This window comes from Amia ocellicauda, chromosome 15, assembly GCF_036373705.1.
Source record: "Amia ocellicauda isolate fAmiCal2 chromosome 15, fAmiCal2.hap1, whole genome shotgun sequence".
Lineage (NCBI taxonomy): Eukaryota > Metazoa > Chordata > Actinopteri > Amiiformes > Amiidae > Amia > Amia ocellicauda.
In genome coordinates this window covers 7,764,455-7,790,127 of record NC_089864.1, presented here as the reverse complement: position 1 = coordinate 7,790,127, position 25,673 = coordinate 7,764,455, and the positions used below count along the sequence as shown (strand labels likewise).

Below are 25,673 nucleotides of genomic sequence, written 5' to 3'. Positions count from 1 at the left end.
GCAACACAGAGAAGAAAAACAACTCATCCTTTGACATAATTCAAAGAAAAAGAAAGTGAATGGCATTTGGAAAGCTCTAAAACCCCACAGCTTTCACTGTCACCGGAAGCTCTAAAACCTAAAGGATTTATGAAGGATGACATTATAGGTTAAGAGTGTCAAAAGACATGATGACATGAAAAGCAGGATTTCAGGATTTTTATTAACTTGCTCAGGGTTATCTAGAAGTACAGGTTAAATCGAGAACCCCCTGCTGATTGGGGGAGTTTTCCTCGGTGTAGTTCAATCTATACACATTTTAAAATCCGTCACACAGGGCTGGCCGCCGACACCGCCACTCCATCCCAAAAAACCGACCAACAAGGCTGTGAAACATTCCTTTATGATCATTTGTAAGTTCAAAAAAGAAAATTAAAATATTCCACAAGCAAAGGCACATATAGAATCTGTGATTTTGTAAATAAACATTGCGTTTTATCGGATCGTACAACCATTTCTGGAGTAAAAATGAAATTAGAGTAGATCATAAAGCTAATTAAAATCATGCACATTAACAGTACATTACATCTCATCGACAAAACATTGTCTTTAAAATCCAATACGCCACAGCACTGTGCTAACTGACGTGTGGTAGGATACCACAGTTTCACCAGACAGATGGGTCTCTTACTCTTCTCCTGTACAAAACATGGAATGTGTTTCTCATCAGAATGGATGACATTTGTGGCTGTTTTTCTTTTTAAAACAAGGTCACAAATACCTTTATTTAAATGATGCCTTCCACGAGGGCATGGTTTAGGTATACACAAGATGGACGCAGGCTCCATCGTCAACCAAGAAGAAATGACCACTAGATTCTTTAAAATAAAAATACAATTTTATATTCAAATTTGAGTCACTTGCCAACCAGTTAAAAATCGCCCACATTGTCAATGTCTTTACCGTTTCTGTAGTTTTAAAAGCCTCTAAAACAGGATCACAAACCTGTGCACGGAGACGTTTTGAGGCCTCGCTGAATATACTGGAGTTTTAAAAGTGAGTCAACACGAAATCTCAAAACATAATCAATTCAGTCAAACTGAGCCATAGGGAGATCGGGGGAAATGCTGGGAAGGAATGTGAAAACAAAGTCATATTAAACATGAAACTTTACACTTGTGTGGGAACAGCTGAGCAGGCAAACAAAAGCATTTAACAGGGACAGTAAAAGGCATGCGAAGGCACAGAAGCCTAAAAACTGGATACCACTCGAACCCTTTTTCGACGACTGGGGGAAACTTTTTTCCACAAAAGGAAAGCCTTCTTTGACAAGAGGCAAAAAAGCAAAAAAAAAAAAAAAAATTCAAATATCCTTCAAAAAAAATGACCTTTTTGTGAAAAACAGTTGCTGCAACAGTTACAATTATACATACAATCTAGACAAATGTTTCCTAAATTCTATTTTAAAATATTCCAAGACAAAAACATAAATAAAGCTCTTAAAACTGGCAAATAGTACAGTACTGGTCCATCATTGAAATTTTCCACATTTTGGGCCTATTCTCCGCCACAAATGCGTGTGTTGAGCCGGGTCATTATCTTCCAATCTGCACAAAACAAAACACACATTTCTGTCAAATACACGCCGTAAAAAGTTATCTAAATCCAAAATATGCAATTATAATTTCAAATAAGCAGCGATTAAAATCACCAGCACAGGACATTAACAAACAGCACAGCATCACACAATTTCTCATGCTAGATCAAGACATTAAATACACAAACAGCTTTATCTTTTCATCGTATAAGCCCGGTGCAGTCAAACCTTGCATGAGGGCAACACATGCCTTCTACAGACCAAAGAGCACCAAGACCTTTCCACAGTGGCTCGGAGATAACTTTGGTGAACTGGAATTAGTGGCTTTTGGGAAAACGGACAAGAACTAAAGTGCCTCGGACATGAAATAGTACCAGAGCGTGTAACCAGCGCTGGTCAACTCCGAGACAAAAAATAAAAGTGCCGAGGCATGCACGGACAATACAGCAAGACCCGACACGTGCATCCTAAAATCACACGTCATACGCTTCTGAATATACTACGGAGGGAGGGCAGTGTATTGCGAATTAAACAGAACATTTATATTGCATCTAATCACTTCTGACCTACTGTTCGGTACACTGTGCAGCGGCCGACTATTTTCTCCATCTGTACTAATAAGCGTGGATAGAAAATCACCACAACTTCTCTTTTCTCTGCAGAGCAATTTAGATTTAGATTATCATTTCGTCACAACGGCAGTGAACGATGACCCCACTGCGAAAATGGGAATCAAAACAAACCGATCTGAAACTAAAATCAAGTTTACAGCCTTCATGTGTCGGGATGCACTGTAACCGAGTCGTCAACTATAAAAACTAAGCCTGAAACACGCGAGGAACGCCTCACGCACCACAAAGCAAAGCTGGGACTGAAAAGGAGAAAGCGCTCCCAGATGAATGGAAATTACTTCAGTGCTAATAATTGCGGTGAACGCAGTTGCCTCATGCAGTGGGAGACTTGTTTCAACTGGCCTGTGCTGGTGAACAGATTTCCATCAGAGCATATTGTTCTCTCCACGCAGGGCCGCGGTTCCAGCCCGCAGGTTTTAAAACTAATATAAAGACAAGGCTACATCTCGGCAGCATTATCTTCTGAACCGAATGCGTTAGAGGCGTAATCCATCACCGATTTTTAGATTACTTATTTTAAACTGTGAATAACACATACGCCTGCATCTGTAGAATTAAATTATAATTAAATTACGCTATCCGATAAGGAGAGGAGGGGAAAGCTGTCAGATAAAAGCTGCTCTGTTGAAGGAAACTGTGGTTTCTGTCCCCATCATCCTGTTTCAAGTCCGGCGAGATAAATGCCGTCTTCAAATTTACTCACCAAGGTCCGGGAGCTTTAAAATAGGCCGCAGTCCTTCAGGTTGTTCTTGATGATGACATCCGTGACGGCATCGAAGACGAACTGTACATTCTTGGTGTCCGTGGCACAGGTGAAGTGGGTGTAGATCTCCTTGGTGTCTTTCCGTTTGTTCAGGTCCTCAAACTGACACTGGATGTAGGCGGCCGCTTCCTCGTACGTGTTGGATCCTTCGGGAGGGAGAGAGAGAGAGATGCTTTCTAAGGTGGGGGAGGAGGGACTTTACTGGGAATGAAGAACAGTTTATCGATGTCTAGTTTGTTTTCTTCATAAATATTACGATTTACTATGATATATATATTACTTCTATATATTGAAATGTACCTAATCATACTAGTTTCAATGATTATCTTTATTTATTAATCATTTTAAATGTTTAATTGATGGATTTATTTTTGTTAATGTTTTGTTTTACATTATTTTCTATAAATCTTTATTTTCCTGTTTATATGCATCAATCACATGCTTTGGCAATACTTGTATACAAATGTCATGCCAATAAAGCTTACAATGAATTGAAAGAGAAGAGAGAGTTGTAGGATAATTAAAATTACTTAAGACACACAGCCTTGTAGGTCTTTGTAATTGAATCATTCATGGTTAGAAATGTAGAATAAGACTCCCTAAATTTCCATTCATAGGATTCATCTGGCTCTAGTGCTTCTCCCATTAATCTCTACACGACAAAACAAATATTTGCCATTAACCATGGAGGCTGACACTGTGTATCCGGGAAACAACTCTCCTTCCTTCAGGACGGCTGCCAGCGTTATCAAGCTCACAGCTTCACCACAACACGCAGCCTTTGTTATCAACGGTTTAGTTAAGCGAACTTAGAAAGACTGTTCTGCTTCAGCCTGGCGATGAAGAAACAAACCGCAGAGAAGCACCTAACCTTGTCTCACGAGTTCAAGAGTCACGTGATCATTACCAAACTCGATCGGACGGAAGGTTTACCTGCATACTCAGGGTAGCAGATGGTCAGAGGGCTCTTTTTAATCTTCTCCTCGAACAGATCCTTCTTGTTGAGGAAGAGGATGATGGAGGTGTCAGTGAACCACTTGTTATTGCAGATACTGTCGAACAGTTTCATGCTTTCGTGCATCCGGTTCTGAAAAATAAAACACTGGGTTGCTGAAGGAACAAACCCGCAACGGGAGAGTAAAATCAGGTCTTTACACAAACACAGGGGATGTCCCTATCTGGGAATCAAATCAAACGCAAATGCTTGGTAACTCTGTAAGATGATCTTAGGAATTATGCAGAACACAAAAAAACAAAAACATTACATTGAAATTAGAGGACTACGGCTCTGGAGTTTTGCCTTTTGGATTTGGGATCCTAATCTTAATTTAAGCAAATACTCTAGTTTAAACTCAACGCAGAGGAAGAAATCCGGGATTTGACAGCTACACCATTCCCCGTCTGACCCACTTAATACAATTTGCATTCAGGTTTCCTCACGTTTAGCAAAATAAAAACGGGCTAAACCAGGAAGAACTCCAGCAATCGCCAACAGCACTGCCCTGTCGGACGCCGGTGCGCGAGTGTGACATCAAATACAAACACGCCGACTGACACGGAAAAAAACCCGTTAAACACTCGAGCACACTCCGACGTCACTTACCATTTCCTCATCTTCAGCCAAGACAAGGTCATAATCACTGAGGGCCACACAGAAGATGATGGCCGTGACTCCCTCGAAGCAGTGGATCCACTTCTTTCTCTCCGATCTCTGACCGCCCACGTCAAACATCCTGAAAGACACAAAGACCAACACAGATCCAGCCAGTGCATTTCGCAGGAGAGCGCAAGTAACGCGGTGGGCAGATACAAGTATTAATAGGGCGACATGTTGCTACAGAGTAAATCTATTACTACATACATCTACAATATTCTGGAATCTTTCTACTGTTAAATGCATAATAATAATAATAATAAATCATAAACTCCGAGGTGCTAGGGCACAGCTCTACACAGCTGGGTAGACAACCCGGCCTTTGCAATTCTTTGTTTACTCTATTCATACCGAGTCAAGGTCATAAGAAAGTCAAATTAAGTCGCCGTTTAAAAGCACATTTATTTTCCGGTTTGCTCCACCACACAGGAAAAGTGGTCAAGCTGGGGTGATGCCACAAGAAGCTGACATTTTGCGGAAATCCCCACATATATCTGTGAGGTCCACTTGCTTGGCCTGACATTTCTACGGATAATCGGATCGCCTGCACTATTGATTTGACTAGCAAATGCGAAGGAAAATACAAGTCAGACAAATGAAGTTAATTACAGAAACATACACAAATGTGTCCTCTGAAAAACTAGAGGAGCATAGAACACAAAATAGACATTTGGCATAACGTAAATAAAATACAAATAAATGGAATAGATACAAAAGCTACTTGAAGACAATTAAGAACAAAAACATCTACTTGTTTTGTTAATCAGATACTAGCTATTTGAACTAATAGGATTAAATTCACAATTTAAACAATTGCATAACCTCGGTTACAAGAACGGTGAGAAAAGTTCAGTTCGTGGCCGACATACCCAAAGCTGGCCTGCTCTATTGACAGCTACACCCAGGCGGGTGGTAAAAAACAGGATGTGGGCAGTTTATAAGGCTTAAAGATGGCGCACGGCCAGGCGGCGTTCTCCGTGAAGAGAGCACATCTGCACTCACTTGAAATGCAGGTCCTTGAATGTGAAATGCGTCTCCACGATTCCAGTCGTCTTAACTCGGGTGCGGAGGACGTCCTGCTGGGTGGGGATGTAGGTGTTCTGTGCTATCCTGTCCAAGTCATTCAGGTAGCTGCAAGAGACAGGGCGTCAAAGTTTATAATGGCATAAACTCAAAAACCAAGACCAAACAAACAGATCGATACACTTTTTTCTGTATGCAAATCTTCGTTTAGAAAGCATTATCCGCTTGAATATGGATTATGTACATGCATTTTTACTACAAAAATGTGTCCGTTCAGAAAATGCCCTCGGGGATGCTTTACAACACCATGAATGGTGGTAATGTTTTCCCACAAAAACACTCAAAAGAATAGACAGACATTGAGGGTGATATCTCGAGCGGAGATTAGATACTGAGATTTGCAGGAAAAAAGGTCAATAGGAATCCCTGTTCTCATTAAAGTACTTTACTGTTCTAAGAAGGAACATTTTCTTCATCTACCATGAGAATATTTAATCATGGAGGGCTGGACGAAGATTGGAGAATACCAGAGTATCAGCCACCGGCTCCATCTCTGCACTTCCTCTTGCTTAAGACCGTACAACACAAAAAGGGTCTTGCATAACCATTTTCTTACAGTAAATTAAAAATATTCTTCACCTCAGTCACATTTTTCCATCTCCTCCCAGTAACATGTCCATACCAGCACTTGTACCGACACCTCTGTGGGAAAAGCCCCCCATTCAGACTAAAGGTCACTATCATCCAGGAGTAATTTGGCGATTTGAAACTCAGGAGGTTTCTATGAACGTGTGACATGTCTATGTACCAGAGAACGGTTCCTATGTAGGCCTTCACTTCCAGCTTTAAACCGTAAATGAAGAATCATGGTGACATTTGTCATTTTACCACAAAACACTGAAATTAACACAGTTGAAACCACTGGTTACAGACAGAAAAATGACCATTACTGTAGCACAGCCCCGCAGACACCCAGCAAGCACAGACCTGCATGGCGTACAAACAGGAGTTTCGCATGGTGGTCTAAACCCTTTCAGACATCCTTGGGATTCAGAGCACGAAATTTAAGTTGTACTGCGACAGTTTTTACTAAACGATGCTCTTCGTATTAATCGCACGTCAGAGATGTACAAAAGAACGGGTTAAATGCTAAACGCACATGGCAGGAAATACAAAAACATTCATTAATATTTAACGGACAACCTCCGTTAGTAATTCTTTCCATCCTATGAATAAACAGAAGAAGCTTTGCATATTTTGCTATAAATCCAGTGTGTAAATCTTTGCTATAAAAAGCAAACAAGATTTACACAACCATAAAATGGCAATGCAGTACAAGGCAAATACACAAATTACTTTCCAAACTTCGACACATCTGTGGCAGGAAAACTACATTTATTGACAAACATTGCAAGCTATTCAGGGTAACAACGCAACTTAATACGCCGCAGGTCCACTTTGTTACAGGCATACAGGTTGTGTGAAACATCAGATCATATCAAAGCCGCTTTATTCCGATACGATTCTGTGGTTTGGTGTGGTGTTTTCTTCGGTTTGATTAATTTAAATTACTCGATAACTACTAAATCTCCGTAAACTCTGCAAATCACACATTGTAGGCACCTGCTGAGTTTAAAGATAATCTGGTCTCTGCACAGAGCAGCTGGGCCCATGGCCTGGGCACCCGGCCAAGCGGCCAGCGATGACAGGTCCCAAACACATAAAACAAACAAGAGGTAGGACTGGAAGGTTAAATAAAATGCAAAGAATACAAATACTCAAATCACGACTGGAAGACTTTCAATCAAATGCAAGTATAGAGTATAGATTGTAGCAAAATGGTGTCATTAATTAAACAATCAGGAGAACCAGCCACATTCAAAAGGCATAAATTAGTCAGTTGATGCAGTATTTGAGAGAAGAAAAGCCATTCAATTGAATAGAAATTAAACTTAAGCTGCTTACTATGCAGCAGAGTCGTTCAGCTGGTATTCTCTGGAGCGGTTGAAGCAGGCCTGGACGCCGCCATCTTTCCACAATCTCTTGATGACCCCAGCGAGCTCCGAGGTCATGAAGCCCTCTTCTGCAGACCCTGCCAGTACGAACAGCTGACGTGCATCATCCTACAGGGGACGGCATTAAACAATGTAACAGGACCTCAAAAACCAGGGTTAGACATGCAAAGTACGCAACAAATCCAACAAAAAAAGGCAGGTTTACTTCTAAGAAAACTACAATCAAAATGCGTCAACAGAACCCCAGAAATGGAAACAAAGTTATGGGTTTATATTGTAGTGAAGACTCCTCCCAATACTATTCAAGCCAAAATTATCATTTACATACGACGAACATCAACATGCTCACTTTCAGTTTGAGAATCCTGTAATTAACTCTGAGAGCAAGTAGCATCGCATACATCGGCCAGAGCTGCTTTGTAATTACCATTTAAAATTGAAAGCAGTGCGAAGGGAATGCGGAGAGCGTTACCCGGACAGGAATTAACGGAACACAAATGCATTCTTCATTAGGGCCGAACTTGCAATGGGAAATTATTCATTCCAAGTGGTGTTTCTGCTTAAAATAGAGTTCTCTTTGAACACCAAATCCCGAGGCATTTATCAGTGTTCTCTCGGCGCTTGTGTAATCCGAAGGAAGAGAGAATTATGTAAAAGGATTGCACTGATAATTGCTTGAGTCGCATTTTGTAAAGCACTGTTTTACCTCCATACAATACAGCACAAAAAAGCAAATTAAAAAGAGGATTCTTGTAAAGTATTGGTAATCCCTGGCCCCTGTTTCAGTAGAAACTGTTAATCATGTTGGATTAAAGAAAATCCTTTATAGAAACTATGGTCACTGACTGCAAGATTGCTTTTCAAGCCTTAAGCATCGTCTTCAGAAGAAAAGCGAAGCTAGGTGTGCAAGGAAACGCCACATAAGGGGAACTGGTGAGTCAAACACAGATGTCAGGTACTCTATGGGTCGTCTATGCTTTATACATGGTTAAACTGTATTTACAAAGTAAGCCTAGTTTTAGATTGTTTTTGTTTGGAAAATAAGGTACATTATTTGTTTCAAGATTGTTCAGAAATGATCCTGCAAAAAAAGGTGAAACGTAACTACTGTGGTCTGCGTTATGAAGTTATTTTTAGACAATTTGTGTGTGTGTTCTAAAACCACAATCTAGAACGGTGTTCCAGACTCCAGTGTTCTACACCAAAGCACTCCGTTCTATTCTTAGTTGAAGGAAAACTCACCGCTCTGGCTGAGTCACCGAAGTCTATCTTCAATCTCCCCATGGCTCTGATGATCGCAATTATAGACTGAATGGTGTTGCTGTAAACAACAGCTTTGTATTGTTTACATTCCTCTTCTGAATAGCCAGCTTCGTGGATGATTCTAAACGAGGAGAATATTAATTATGTAGAAAACCACGGTAAAAAACACTTGTTGCATCAGATGACTGAATTCTCCAAAAAGGGAAAAGCAGTCGCCTACTTACTTCATCTGTTTCACAATCGTGCTTTTCCCCGACTCCCCAGCACCTACAAAATAAGAAAAATAAATCAGAGTAGCAAAAAAAGAACACCAATTTTTATTGTATTGTTTATTATTTTTTATTTTATTTTTTTAAGACAACACATAGTTAACATTTGCTGCTGGTAAATTGGTTTTTCTGATTTAATCAAAATACACAAAGAAAACCAGCTCTCTCTCTAGAACTTAATTCTGAAGGAGACTGAAATTGGGAGTTCTAGAAACATCTGAAATACAACACTGACCGCAGGTGTTATATGTGTTGGTTTAATGGCAGGATATCTGGTCAAAATCACCTTCCACATAAAAACATTTACAAAGGTGAGACATACGGATAAAATGCGTCACCTTGGTATTATTACTATTCAGGCAACAATCAATCATAATATAACGAACCTGATAGGAGGAATCGCACTCTTACCACACTCAAGTCTGACCCATCTTTGGTTTAACAAGCTACAGGGTACCAAGCCAGTAAGCAAACTGCTCGATATTTTAGTACCACATGTATGTCTTTGGAAATGAAAGCAAAATAAGGGAACACAAAACACTGTACTCCTACAACAGCCCATATCTTGCAAAGCCTGGAACAGCAGACCACATTTACACAATGGGATCCTTGTTTCCAGCGCCGAGTTACTGATGCAATGTCTAATGATGGTGAAGTGCCGGAGCTTTAATTTCAACACGACTGCAGCGATTTCATCAGTCTGGATGGATTTAGCATTTTCTGTTCGTGGCCGATCCCCATCCACACGGGACGATCGACTGTATTTTGACGCAATTAAATTTGTCTTGCGAAATATACCTATTCGATTACAGATTATATACAGTCGTTGATGTGTAACATATTCGGTGCATCCATTATACTGAACACAATACTACCAATGGCAAAAACACTCAGACGAACCACCACCGAAATCGAGCCTGCTACAGAAAGTGGCCGTGCTGTCACAGTTCATTGCTCATTTCATAATGGTTTTGGTTACCATGTCTGCTCTCTTGGTACTTCTCATGCACCGGATGGAGCCACTGTCAATTTGCATACAATTCCAGGACTTAAAGACCCGACTGTGGAGCAGGGCTTTCTAGTACAGAACTGTCTGCTCATTTGCAAACGGGGCAAAAAAACAACAAAACTGCATCCCTACACATATAAATATACAGAAGAACAAGTCCCATACAAACATACTAGGCTACAGCAAGAACAAGATTTTAAATTACGTATTCGAGAGAAGATTCGGCTATTGATGCATTAAAAAAATACAAGTCACATTAATTACAAGCAAGGAAATCAGGGATTATGGCACAAAAATATGGTATCATCTGGTTTTGCAATTGACAGCAACCTGGGATTAATATATTCATCTGTGTATTCATCATATATTCTCCAATGTAGCTTATTCCAAGAAGGAAGTGGAATGCAGTCTGAGTGGATTGTGTGTGAAATATCAATGTCGTTATAAACCTGGCCTATTCCTATGCCTGCACATGTCTGAGATTCTAGGGAAATCCTCACGTGCATTTATTTCTGCTCCACGTTAAATGGAGAGATTATTAGAACAGTGCAGCTGGTGGTCTTGGACTGAACAAGAACAGAAAATATGTATATATGCACAGCTTTCATGACAAGTAAAGATGATGTAATGATGGCTAATCCAAGTCAACATTTAACAATGTTCTGATCTGCTTTAATAACATGGATGAGAAGCATTGCTTGGGTCTGATAACAAGACTCATTATTTCCTGCAATTTTAGCTAACTTCTTTTGGAAGAAAAGTAGGATATTATAGTAAGAATACTAATATTAAATTCAACCTCCATATCAATGCATTATTCAGAACAGGTTGCAGAACTAATTTGTACTCATTAAGCATTACATCCAAGTGCGGCACAGAGACAGATCATTAGAAAAACGTCTATAGGTTGACAACATAGGTGAAACATGTTAAACAGTGCCTTAATTCCCTAAAGAGGGCATGGCAGGTTATTAGGGAACCACTGTTGTTAAGGAGGAGCATATATTGCACAGGACTTGACAGACAAATGTTTAGGGCTCTGCTCAATGGTGTAAAGATCTGGATGCATTTGTGAGAAGGTAGCTCTGAACTTTGTTTTGCTTTTTGGAATCCACTCAAAAACGGATATTGCCAACCATAAAACTGCTCTTGCCTACTAAGCGACTTAAAATCAATGTAAGTTTAGCTCTCATCTATATAAACTGAAAATAATAATAAAAAAAGCAGCAGACATTAAAACGTCAATAAAAGTCTCACAGGTTTGTTTTGTTTATTATGTCTGACACATTGGCTATTTATAACCAATTCATGTTTTGTATATGAACATAAGCCGGATTAAAAGTTACCCAGCCTCATGCACAAAGGCCACCCTGATAATCACCAGCTCAGTGTCACCCTCCACCCTTCCCCCGGAAACAGGCTCATTTTTTTTCACGGTGCACAGCCTTCGTACATCGGTCGAGTCTGTCTGGGGAGGCTGCCACAATGCTGCCGGAGCCCTGGGTTTGTTTGCTATAAATACCAAGCCGAGGAAACCAAAACAAAATGCGTCAAACCTAAAAATATCAGTCGTCTGCCATCTTGTAACCTGGACTTTGGAGAGACGTGCACTAGAGAACATTACAAAACAAGAAGAAACCACACTGCTTTGTGAAGGTTTTGTATACGATGTTTACTGTACATCACAGTGAATCCCATGTACCCAGAGGGATGCATGCCAGACAAACTGACAGCAGGGCTCAAGCCAAACTATCCCAGATCCAATCGGTCTTTGAGATAAGCTCATTACAGGCACTGACTGCGGCCGCAATACAAAACCTGCGTGAGATTTGATTTTAATGCTGCAAAGCCGTGTGGGTGCCACTGCTTTAGTGCGAGCCGCAGCCTCCAAGATCAAAGATGTGTAGGGATGACTGTTCAACACTTGACTGAAGAATGCAGATACAATGCAAAGGCACAATGCTGCTCCAGTAGGTTACATTTGCCTAGCCCTGAAGTCTGCACGTGCAATGAAAAAATACAGTAAGAGAGTCCGGTAATAACCAACACAAGTGCCTAACCTTAGAAAAGGATTGTGCTATGCAAGTTTCAGTTTCCATCAAGAAAGTAAAAATGTACACAAATATTTGACACTGCTGTTGAGCCAAATTGCTTGAATAAAGAAGCTATACGTTATGATTTCTTCAGAGTATTGCTACACAACGCCACTTGTCTTCTCTGACCTCCAGCGTAATTGAAATGCAGCACGATCTGAAATGAATGAGTGGCCTGGCATTTCGGAGCGAACAGAACAGACCCGGGCCCTATAGCTCCGCTCGGTGAGAGAGACAGCTTTTACTGAGGCAGCCGACCAATCAGAACCAAAGTCAACACTCTTGACCCAGATCAAAACAGAGATCTGTGGGATGTAGGGGATAAGAAATAAATTAATTCTGCAAGAACACCGCGGGCATTATTGGTGCATCTGGCGTAGTAGTGTAGTGCATCTATTATACTACAGCAATAAAACTATTATTTTCAAGGTTAAAACTCAACTGTGATGAGAGATGAAAGCAGCTGCTTGAATGCAGACGGGGCACACAGATCATGCAGGTTTCCTAATGCCGAAAAACTGGTGGCAGTGCATATTTTAAGTTGAGGCACAAATATGACTCTTGGGAGTCTTGGAGAAGCCAAGATAGAAGGCATTAACTTACTGGCACATTTGTCCACATACAATAACAGCATACAATAAAATGTATACAAGCACACAGGTGAGAATTTAAGAAGGAACAACATGCTTTGGAAATAATGTTGAATCTTCAAGAGAAGATGATTTTAAAGCAAACTATTAAAACATCCATTACTATTCCATCTTAAAGGCTCTTCTTTTCAGGACTCACAAACAGTGTCAGCTTTCTGAAGGATTTTAGAATCGCCTAACGAAAAATAAAGCCTTTTTGACGGATCTGACTTCAATTAAGATGAATGAAATCCAGAAACGCACCGGGCCCTCCAGAACCGCAGGTGCTCAACACTGGTCAAAGCAGCACTCATATCTAGACCGCTTTTGGAGAACATTTGAATCCCATGTCAAAGCTATCTGTGCTCATTAAAGGTACTGCAGGACGTTTCAGGCATTCTGGCCCAATTCCCAATTGGATCCTCTTGGTCTGGCCTGGTACGGGTCGAGCTATAGTTCACAGGTGAAGTCATTTCTCAGGTCTGATGTCTTGCAGTTTCTTGTATTGTACACGTCACTGCAACTTTCTATAACCTTTGAAGCAAACAGATTCACTGACAGGCGATGGTTGGCAGGTTTCATAAAGGGAGCAATCTAGGAGGACTATGCAATATCAAGTTGATGTAAGATCTGATCTTATGATGCTGGTTGGAGGGGTTAGAAGTCACCTCGGCAAACGCCAGCGGAGGTGCATTTCCTGCCGAACAGCTCATAGTCCGTTTCCTCTGTGACGGGCTGCCCTCCTCGATAAAAGAGGAAGCAACGGGCTTCCTGTTGAGGAGAGGCAAAGAGGAGTGCCAGAGAGATGGGCGTTTTTCATGTGTCTGTATTGGTTATTTGTGTGGAGAGGGACCCGTTTAAATGTGTAGTTAGGCTCGAGATGAGTGAGGGTTTTGTTTTGGTTCAGGATGTCTGTTTGTTTTGATCACCCACACACTGTATTTATATAATAAATCATTCCATTGCACCACAACACGTGCCTGTTGCTTCCTGAGCAACACCTTTTGAGACCCAGATGCCGTGTGCAACTCCACACGGGGTCACATCTCCACAGTGATGTTAGGTTGTGCGTTTCTATCCTAGAGCGCTGACTTTGTGTGCAGAGCGGAATTAACTCATCTTTTAATTCCAATGCCTATCTGGCTCACCTCTTGGGACACCATTCAATTCAATTCCCATTAATTTCAAGGTATCACTGCAACACCACACACTATGAAGACCAGCTTTTAAATCAAGTCTGAAAGAAAGTTCTGGAAAAGCACCAGTCAGAGTTGGCCTATAAAGAAATATCCCAAATATCCGGAGCAGTTAAGAGCAGTAAAAAAAAAAAAAAAAACTGAGAGCAGGTTGTCCATCGAAACTGAGCGATCGGGGAAGGAGGTCAGTGGTCAGAGAAGCAACCAAGATGTCAATATTAACTGTTAACAATATTAACAATATAAGGAGAAACTGTCCATGTGTAATTTCTGTCACTATTATCCAGGTGCTCCATAAAGCTCAGCTATATGGAAGCGTGGCACGGAAAACACCATTACTGACACAAATCTGTCCTGTTTGGATTTTGCCATTGAGCACCTGGAAGACACAATCAAGATGTGGAAAAGGTTCCCTGGTCAGACGAGACCAGAATTGAACTCTTTGGCCTAAATGAAAAACATAGCTGTGCAAGACAAAAGCCCAAACCGTTCAGCTCGCGGAGAGCCCTAACCCCACGGTACAGCATGGCGGTGGCAGCATCATGTTATGGGGATGTTTTTCCATCTGCAGGACTGAGGGCAAGATGGATGGAGCCAAATCTAGGAAAAGCCAAGAGGAAAACCTGCTTCAGTCGGCAAGAGCCCTTGGACTGTGTTCACCTCACCTCAGCCTAAACTACAGGTGTTGTGCATGTGGTTTTAATCAAAGGGAAAAAAATCCCAATTTAATCAATTTCCATTTCAGATTGTTACAATCTTTGTTACAATTTGTTACAAAGTCTGGCAGATGAATACTTATGCAATCCACTTTATACTTTATATTAGCTTTATAATTCCAATGTGTTTACATTTTAATCATGACCTACGCTTCTCCTTCAGTGTCATACTTTGATGTACAGCAGATGTTATCGTTCAGCTCTACACACGTTCTTGAAGATGAGTCGGGAAATAAAAGGAAGCTCATAAGAGCACACACTTCGCTCCTGGTAGTTAGCCTATGCCCACCAGCGTGGTACGAGAACGCTCTTCTGCTTTTCAAAAGTCTGGAAACCGATCAAGCGGCGCAGGTGGGGGGGGGGCAGTGATTCACTGGATGCATCGCGTCCCCAGTAAGGGCTGACGGCTGTTGTGCGAGCGTGTACGTCAGGCTGCCATGGCTACCATCAATGTTACTTGGAAGATGTCTCCTCTAGGTCTTTTGGTGCTAAATGAGCTGGAGAAAGCTTCAGCACAGCGAATGTCAGACAAACATACAAAAAGTGTGTGTGTGTGTGTGTGTGTGTGTGTGTGTGTGTGTGTGTGTGGGGGGGGGGGGGGTGGGGGGGGTTACACCTGCCTTCTTTGAGAGCAGTTAATCCCTTGCATTTTCCTGACCAGGTAAGGTAATGTTTCTCTTCAAATCCAGTAAACTATTTGTAGAAACAGATGCAGAGCTGGGAGTAGTGTGTGGCTCTCTTCTGCAATACACTCTTCATACTCAATACAATCTGAGGTCATCGTTTTCTTGCACAAACAAAAAAAAAAAGTTATGGTTTACAGCTGTCATTATGTAGCAAGTACAAAACTTAATACCAAATGGATTATACATTTTAGGAGTCAAATGTTACTTCTAGAAATTATGCATTAATTTATCTAAAAATACTTTAAGAAATGTATTGTATGACATTTTTGAATGCATTCCAACAGCTCTATTAGACCGTTACAGTTTGGGAAGGCATCATTATGGCCAATACTTAATGTTTTCCATAGCTTTCTTGTGAGATAGCGATTAGGCAGTAAGCATCCCCACTTAACACTTTAATGCAATCAGTCTGGCTCCTGTGCACCACAGATTTAATGATTCTTTAAAGGGATCATTCGAGTTTCCCTGAAGGCATTTCTTCGTGTCAAACCTCCACCCACAGCCCAAAAGCAAATTGCACAAAACACTGAAGTCACCGGAAGAACAGACAGGAAGAACACGTAAGTCAGCCTTGGTGAACATCTTGCACTTAATTCTCACCACACACCGTCTGTTTGGGTAGCTCTGAAACTGTACCAGTAAACTCAGTTACTATCAAAATCAGATCATTAAAGGCCCTGGTTTGCAATCCAACCGAGGCGCTACAAAGAACGGTTTGTAGGGCAAAGTGCTTAATCAGGATTCTACACAGCCAGGCAGCTTAGACTGCGAAATCCGCTGACAATCCTTTTATTTACCGCACACACCGTCAGCCCCAACTCTGACATGCCCCCACACAATCCTCAGTGAAGTATAATGGCCCTCACACTCAGTTGCCATGTGTCTGCGTGTTTGTTCAACAGGCAAAAATGTTTTTTTTTTTTAGGCGATGGTAATGACCTACAAATGCAAAATACATGGAAAACAATCAGGCCCGGCCTTCGGGTTTCCCTTGTTGAAGCCCTGATCTGACAAGGCTTTGCAGAACAGTTAGGGACAAAACAGATTAATTCAAATGGGGAATGTGGAGTATTTTAGCACAGATTTGCTAAAAGCACATGTAAACCTAATCAACTCCTTTAAAAACACTGAATGTTTCCACGACAGGTGCTCTATTTGTGTAGGAGAGAAAATTTCGTATTTGCTTCAATGCCAAAAATGACATACTGTAGTTCAGACTACTTTAAGAAAAGGCAAATTAATTCTGATTCACAAGCAAATGCCCCACAGTGCTCTTTCCTTTTTACCTACAATAAAATACATCTACCTAACACTAGTGTGCCACAAACTCAAACATTGCTTTAGATTCAACACATTGACAATTTTGTATGTTTTTAAGGGGGAATTGGCATATCACTGTCAGTCCTATATGTGCTGATCTGTTGATACCCCTGTCTTCCATGGAAATCTGTTAATTGTTTAAGCTAACTTCATTAAAAGATACCGCTTAAGAAGATTGCACCGCTCACACCATGATAGGATTACGGCTGCAGTTGGAATTAAACCAGCATATGGAATTATCACAAACCAAGCCGTACATGAGGGATACCCAGCAGAACAGAAACGCCAGGCATTATAAAACCTTACGTACGTGGGAACAAAAAGAAGAAATTAGGAAAAGCACTCGACTAGTGTTGCATTACTGCCAGGTGTGAGGAGCATTGTATTCAGGGGAACGCCACATAATGGACAATGGAGGGAAATGCATGATTTGAATTGCATTCACACTGCATGCAAATCACTCCCAAACAGAGTCTACCCCACTTAGTAACACAAATCAGTCTTCCACGTCAAGTCAAGATAAAGGAATATCCATGTAAAAACACTGCACTTTAACACAGGGAATGAAATTACATTCCTTTAGACATTACATTTATACACAACATTAGTGTCTGAAAAAAAACAAATTTGTTTATATTCAAGGAACACCCCCCCCACCCAGTGCTTTCCTCCCGTCAGAGAATGAAAAAAAGCATGACAACATATCCCCATATCTGTCATCAAAGTTAACGCCTTTGAAAAGGGCATCACCAGACAGCAGCGCATCTAAACCAATTATACGACACCTAGGCCTGAACGGCTTGAGGTTACTCTGGCAGCACAAGACACACACACACCTATGCATCATCGCCACAGCAGTTAAACTCCAAGGCACAACATCAGATCATCTATTCCAATTTTAGATTGTACACAACAAACACCGAAAGTGAGAAAACTAAACCCTTAAGGAGTTTACAAGGCATCAAGGGTACAAAAGGCTGAAATTCCCGACTTCCAACACACGTTCTACAATGATGTGGCAATTTCGCCAACACAAAAACAAAACTCGGGTCACGTCTCTCGTCTGGTCTCTGTCCTACGCCAAGTTTACACTTTTCTACATTCTGGGTGCAAAAATAAAACCTTTTAAATTGTTAATGCAAGCAACTGACTGCTCTCGGTTTACTTTAGCCTCATTTGTTTGGTGTGGACGATTCTGGGCTGTAATTTGAACTGGCTATCTGTGTTACCTGGAAACACAAATGCATGTGAGCGACAACTGCACGCAGATCTCAGATCTCAAGGTGAATTGCTCATGCAACATTACATTTCAAAGCTCGGCCATATGGCTCTTTCCAGAATACAATACAGCACTTAAACGTACCAGATGTGTTTAAAAAGAAGAACTAAAACTAATAAAAATAGAGGATTCATACTTCTATTAAAAAAAAGGGTTCAAGTGTTAAAAAGTAACAAGACACATTAAGAGCTTTGCAGATTGTACTGCTTCAAGGTATAATAACAGGACTAGGGTACATGATAAACACTGGGAAGGTGTACAGCAGCATCAGCTCATTGTATATAGACAAAATGGTATAGCAACCCTATTATTTGCTACAGCAGAAGTATGCACGTTGTAGAATACAAACTAACCAGAGTAAATCTTCATTGATACCATTTAAATAGAAAACACATTTAACCCAAGAAACCGGCCATATGTAACCCACAATGGAAAAAGCACAGAGCTGAGATTATTCACATTCTTTGACACAGCTAGTTTTCCATTCATTTTGAACACAGTTCATTCAACTAGACTTATTTATTTAGGCTATATGTTTGGTCTGTTTTATCAGTCTGTTGAGCACTGATCCAGCATAAAGAAAACTAAAGACCACAGCAGATTTTAGGGACTTTTGCATGCCACCCCACTGATTTCTAGAAACTACACTCTACACACCCCTGTGTTAACTCAGTTGAGTCCACTGCAAACTCTGACAAACTGATATTTATAATATAACAAACAAATACATGTTTCCCCTGCATTTGCAACTGATTCGTTGATATTGAGGTTAACAAGTCCCAATGCATTACAAACATCTCAAGAAGGAATCAAGTCCTTTTTTTTTATTGTTTATACGTATGCGGGCCTAGCATCCAGATCGCTTAGATTTCAGACTTGTTTTTTCCCCCTCCCTGTTGTTGTCAAAATGGTTATCTTTGATGTAAACCACAGTGAGGTGCAGGTACCTTGTGCTTTCGTTTGCTTTGCGTTTGGGCACAAATACACTGAAGAAGACGGGGTGCGAGTCGGGCCTAATGCCCTGCAAACTCGCCAAGACGCAGCAACTTTATCCACGGCGTTTGCAGGGAAACTTTGTAGCAACTACTTGTAGATGCAACACCGATTCACAGCATCTAACATGCCATCCCTCCCCGTTTGGGTTAAAGCTGGTGTTCACCTCACCAATGCAAACAGCGCGAACATGCTGATTGCATTACAATTGATGCAACCGAGCACTGAATTGAATTACGGTGCGTTAAATATGAGCGACGTGGTTTACAAATAATGCAACGTGAAGAGCATGGATTTAAGTGAGCGATTGCTCTGGAGGCAGAGATGAGAAAGAAAATCAACAGGTCAGCTCCCACATTAGCAACAACCCCTGTCAATATCACTGCTACCCCATGCACATGTGTCGGCCTCTCTGGAGCCGCCGCGCTGTGCACCCCGCATCACCCAGACGGACACATGCAGCCATGATGTTTTGGGCACCGCTGTCGTGACGCAAGGAAATGTAACAAATGCACTCAAGAAACCGTGCTCTCTAGCTCTAGTTGTGGCCATTTTTGTTCCCACCCCCCCCCCCCCCACTTATCCGGATTCAACTTGGGAAAAAAAAAAACAGTTTCCTTTGCAAACCCGAGGGGTGGGTTTCAGTGAGTGCTGCGCTACCAATGCCAGGACCCCAAACAACCAGCCATTTCTAAAAACAAAAAAAGAGGGTCGTGTGGGGGATGTTGTCATCTGAATCAGACCAACATCTTTCTGGGATGCGGGCTGGTGCACAGCCATTGCCCAACTGGGTCGGTCAACATTTTGGAATTAAGTTTTGCAATTAGCGGATCGTACACTTAAACCAGCTAGGCAGCGCTTGCAACTCTTGCCTTGGCCTAGGAAAGAAAAGTACCGCTCCCCCCTCCCTCCCCCAGGTGTTTTTAAGTGTTTAAACACGCAGCCCCTACCGAGCAGCAGCAGCTTGACCTCCCTGGCCGCTTTCTCCCCGTCGTCCCGCAGGTTCCGGTCGATCATTTTGCTGCGCTCCGCCGCCGCCTTGTCCTCCGTGCTCAACGTGCACCCCATCCTCAAGCCGATCCCCGAGCAAAAGTTACCAAATGAAATGTGTATCAGTCGTGCATGCACGGTCACAAAAAGAGAGAGAGAGAGAGAGAGAGAGAGAGAGGAAAAGAAGAAGAAAAGAGACCCAGGCACGCACGCCCGCCCTAGTCTCTCCGCCACAAAATGGAACACTCGACGCCAATTCTCGAACGACTTTCAAAAGCTTCCAGAACGCTCCGATTCGAACGCCGATGTCCGTCCTCGATCGTTTCCCCACGAACAGAGGGTGTGTTGGATGCCGCTTCGGGGGGCAAAACGACAGCGAAAAGAAAAAAAACCCACACACGACCCACTCCAGACGCTCCCACTCTCCGTCTCCGCACAGACTGACTGGCCGCCGCTTCCTGTTCACAGACACTGGCGCTCGCTGGTGCGCATGCGCCCCTCTCGGCAGCTGCACGTCTGGCTGCACTGCGCTGCACCGCTGTCGCCTTTCGGGCTCACGATACATTTGTGGTTCATTTGGTATTTAAATAATAATAATAAGACGGGGCGACGCCTTTTTTAAAGCGACCCCTATGTCGCACAGCGCTGAGGTTTAGAGCATCCTCGTATAGAAATGATTGACTTAAACTGCCACCAGACTTTTCACGCACAATGTCAGTTTTGTCTCAGTCCACGTCATTTGGTAAAAGTAAATAAGTTCATGGGCTGGGAGATCCGAAGAAGGCTCTGAGAAATAAGCCCGCAATTAAAGCCGTAGTGATGTCTTTGACCTGAAGGGTTTGCAGAATGGGTATGTCAGATAATTTGGGTGAAAATAACCGATTCCTTAAGCTTCATAATCATAATATATGCAGTGATTCAACACCATACACAATAGGTTGCTTGTTCTGTTCTTTTGTTTACATACAGCACAATGTATAGTGCAGTACAGTACTTTAATTATAATAGTCTTTTGTACAATACAATATAGTAGATTACAGTAGTCAGTCATCACAATGCAGTGCATATAGCATATCAGTACAATACCCTGCATTGCAGTACAGTATAGTAAAAGACTATGATTGTACAGTAGGCTACAGTGTATTACACACGAGTCCATGAGTCCTCGGGTAGGACCAGGAGGTATGTGGCGGGGGGTCCATGTAAAATTAAATATGTAATTAAAGGTAGCATCCAAATTACATACTTTACAATCACAAATCCAGGTGTCCCAAAGGTTCTGACATCTGAGAGCTCACATGGAGTTTCCACAGGTGTTTTTTTTTTTGCAAATCTGTTGCTCCACTGAGTTTGATTTGGCCTTGCAAGATTCTGAAAAGAACCATTCTGAGTACAAAATAACCAAATAGCCAAAGGGTCTGTAACAACTCTCAAGTTTTAAGTTTTAATACCAGGTCTTTCAAAAAATAACCACAGTACAGCATAGGGAATGCATCATTTTTTATAATAATATTGAAGTAAACGGATCTCCTAGAGGCCGTGGAATCGTGGTTCTGCTGCGTGCACCATGATTTTTTCCTTACAGCTCCACAACCGTGTTACACTGTGACGATCCATATGTATGCCATGTTGGAAGTAGCCACATGTGTGCCTACAGCATGATAACAGGCTCTGTGAGAACAATACCTTGGTTATGTCTTAAATGCATGCAATGTAATTTGATTTCACCCTTCACAGCGTTTCCACAGTGCGCTTCACACATTCAGCACTGTATTTTTGCACTTTGTTTGCACTTATGTTGTAAGTCGCCCTGGATAAGGGTGTCTGCCAAGAAATAAAAATAATAATAATAATGATGAATACCATTCTGATGCTGGAGTAGATCCATATGGAGAAAGGAGAAAATGCACTTTGTTGTGTAATGCATTTTTATGAAATTATAATTGCCATAACAGAGAAAACTGCTTTCTACTGTATGATTTCTATCTATCATACAGTACAGGTAAGAAATGTTTAGACTCATCTTATGCAGGCCTTCTTAGTTGGTAAATTAGTACTTGAATCTTATTCCACCATAATTAGATTACTGCGGTACTGCAGGCTGGTGTGGATATTTGTCACAATCGCATGAGTGACTATAATATGATACCTACTGAACAGGCTGGACTGTAATATTTTTGCATTCCTTTCTTTGCCAAATGTACTAATGGTATAGTCAGGAGTGATACTTTATCCATGGCACTCGTATAGAAATCCTTTCAAGAGAACCACACTTTAATACTTTCAAGCACATTACATATATTATTGACATAAAGTAGCATATGCGAGTCACAGAAGGGTCAGTAGTTGGGACAACCCCCTGCAGAGGTAGGTTGAAGCAAGCAGTGATTGAAGTAATGGAGTGTTTTTGGCCTAAACCTGCTTGACTGCGGGAACGACCATTACAACCCCTGCTGCTGCGAGGGCAGAGACCGAGGAGGCGGAGGGATGCTGTTCTTACTGCTTTAAGCAAGAGAGAGTGTGGTTGTGTGGCGCTGTGTGAAGCAAAGCTACTGACACAGAGGAAGAACATGTGTGTTCTTGATGGTGTGTCTGATTGGTTGTGCCTGGAGCAGGACTCGTGATGCGAGTATGGGGGGGTTGTCCTCCTCTCCAACTTTAGATTCAAACTCCATGAAGGGAAAATTATCAGTGGCAGGAAGAGAGAGTATATTTAAAAAACCACCACGATATTTGCTTATGATGGCATTGTCTGAGGCACGCTCTTTCCGAAACTTGAACATTACCACTGTCTCACAGTCCTGGTCCTGTGTTTCTGCCATAACTCGTTTATGAATAAGTGGTCGGCAGAAAAAGGATTTGTGAATTCCTGCCACTGAGCATGGCTTGCTGCTGCAGTGCATTTGATTAAACCACTAATCATTTGTGTGTCCGGTATTTGAAATTAAAGTGGCGAAGCACTAATTTTCTATCACTGTAGTTCTATCAGTTCCCATTGTCTGTGACTTCATTTCTCGTTCCTTTTTATATTAGCTGTGGTACTGTCTCATTATATTTTATTAGTTGTTTTTTTTTAGTTAGATATAGTGCTTTCCACGGACACACCATAAAGATCTATCCCTAACCTAAGAAGGAAGACATCCACTTTTTAACCACCCTTAGTTAAAATAACAGCTTGAATTGTGAGTTGCTTGCTGTTTGTTTAGTTCTCTAATTAGCCATTTTTAAAGAAATAAACTTTGCTTAGTTCTTAAAGTTTCATGTTAAACTCTTTCAATATTCCCAATCAGATTATCAATTACATTTTAGCACTGCCAACATTATCAGTTTTCTATTTTCTGCATCGTAAGTAGCTTCTAAGGAGTGTCCTTTTCAAACTCCTCTCAAGTTCCTCTTGAGACACATCCTCCTCTCTGTGAACACTTCTCCAAATGTAATCTGTCTGCAGAATCTGTATCTTCTACAGCTTCTGCTTTTCAGTATACATGTAAGGCCACATGCACTGGTACGAAGTTATTAAAATCTACTGTTGTCATTCGTAGTGGTTTTCAGAGTCAAATATTGTTGTTCATAATAACTCAAGACACTTAATCAGTTCGATTTTATCTTTACAATTATTACTTTATTAAGGCATTTGTAAACTCATCTTTACAGTCAGATATTGACTTAAAGACAATATAGATAAAGACTTAAAAAAAACAACAACAACAACAACAACAACAACAAATTAAAGAAAACAAAACCTCTATCTCCTCAGCTGCTTTAGGGTGTCACTTCATCTTTGGTATAAAATAGGCCATCCATAGGCTGCATTTGATCGACAACTATGAAAGACTACAGAAATTGTCAACAATTTCTTCTATCTATTGCTTTTGCACTAATTGGTTTAACCATAAGCTCCTATCTATTTAGTTTTGCACTGCTATTTTTTTTTTTTTTTTTGCAATGTGACAAGCAAAGCGGACTAAAAACGTCTTAAAGCTCATAAAAAAGGTAGCAGATAAAAAGCACTAATGCAGTCAATAGTTTATATGTTCTCAGTCTCCTGGCACAACAAAGTGGACTGCCTTTAATGTTTGAGTAGAAACACCCTGCTTTAATATCCAAATATCAATGTTATCACCTCCATTAATCAATATGTGTTCACATGTATGCACACATACTATATATTCAAATATATTTGAATAAAAGCATACTGTATGAATGCATTACAGATATTAACAAGAGACATTTTGCTTGAACAGATGTCTAGAGGACACAACAAAAGCAGCTGACACCAAGTATGTGAATAACTGATTACAAATGCGACGGACACAGAGAATATACATTCAGTTTCTGAGGAAAGGGAGCACAGCAGCCTCCTGCGACTGGCATAACGTGGCATCAGACTCTCACTTCCACTTTCACAACTCAGAGGAAATTTCTCCAGGAACTTTCATCTTGTTTTTTAATGTTCTTCTTCTTATGTTTTCCTAATCGTTCATCTCTGTTTCAATATTAACAACATGTTTTAACTGAGTCCTGTTGCTCACATAGAGTACTTTTTTTTCTATATGGAATAATATGCCTTACAAAGTTTGAGTGTTAAGCTGCTGAAAACATTGTTAAATGTATGATATGATATTGTTTTTATTTAAAAGATGACTGTACATATTTGCTATACTGTTTTACTTTTGGAGAGACATTTGCAGTCTGTTATATTCTGGGTTTGGCAATTGTTCTAATTATTTCATTGTTAAATACAACTGACTGAGTATTCACAACTGAACCACAAATTAATGTAGATTTCTGGGCATTTGTGGTTCTTTTTTAATGCATTTAACTGTTATTTTCAATTGATTTTTGCGTGGGATCTGTAATCAATGAACCAAATGTAAAGTGTGATGAAAATTGAAACGTTTTGTAGCACTAATTCAGATTGAGAGGGTCTTTTAATTTGGTGGTATTTTATTGAAAAGCCCCTTGAAAATCTTACTCTTTACACTTTATCTTTAGAATCAATTAATTAAGTTGCCACACTTCTATGACATGGGTTCATTAAGCAGCTACAAGCTAACATGCCAGTTTTACATTTCTAATGCAAACACTTTTCAGGATAAAGTGATTAATCTGTATCACTGTCAAAATGTAATCTCCTTCTCTGTTAACTCGGTTATTTCTGATTCTGCCTTAAACCGAGCAAAGCCAGACACAGCCGACAGGTGCGCACTAATCTCATGTCAACATCTGCCCTGCTGGAGATGCGATATGTGCGTAACCTTTTTCTCCATCAGCTCAGAGACATACACGGAGCACCATATCCCTTCAAAATAACACACATTTAAAAAAGGAAAGGAAAATGTTGTGAAAATACTGCCTCGTATCAACGTGTCAGGGGCCCAGTAAATGTTTTAATGGCGTTGGTGACTTCACAAATACTATAACAATGCTCAGTGTTATGCCAGCTTTAAGAGGATAAAAGACATTTCCACTGTAATTGACTTGTAACCATTAACTGGTACTAAATGAGAAAAACATTTATACAGTTTAATGAGGGTTTTGCTTATTGCTGTTTTGCTGAGTCTTGA

The 25,673-nt window shown here is 40.9% G+C and overlaps 1 protein-coding gene across 1 annotated transcript; it reads right to left on the bottom strand.

Moving 5' to 3' along the window:
- Window positions 1–183: 183 nt before the first annotated feature.
- Window positions 184–20,565, bottom strand: LOC136711151 (guanine nucleotide-binding protein G(i) subunit alpha-1). Its single transcript, XM_066687202.1, has 9 exons — window positions 20,067–20,565; window positions 9,151–9,193; window positions 8,906–9,047; window positions 7,614–7,771; window positions 5,628–5,756; window positions 4,575–4,704; window positions 3,905–4,058; window positions 2,912–3,117; window positions 184–1,586 (listed from the first exon to the last, which is right to left on the bottom strand). The coding sequence occupies exons 1-8, from the start codon at window positions 20,182–20,184 to the stop codon at window positions 2,927–2,929; spliced, it is 1,065 nt and encodes a 354-aa protein (XP_066543299.1). The 5' UTR covers window positions 20,185–20,565; the 3' UTR covers window positions 184–1,586; window positions 2,912–2,926.
- Between the last annotated feature and the right edge of the window lie 5,108 nt (window positions 20,566–25,673).

Coding starts and splice junctions, on each gene's coding strand:
- LOC136711151 (XM_066687202.1), bottom strand. CDS start 20,184: ATGGGGTGCACGTTGAGCACGGAGGACAAGGCGGCGGCGGAGCGCAGC. Junction 9,194..20,066: donor GGTCAAGCTGCTGCTGCTCG/GTAGGGGCTGCG, acceptor CTTATTTTGTAG/GTGCTGGGGAGTCGGGGAAA. Junction 4,059..4,574: donor TGGCTGAAGATGAGGAAATG/GTAAGTGACGTC, acceptor TTTATTTTTCAG/AACCGGATGCACGAAAGCAT.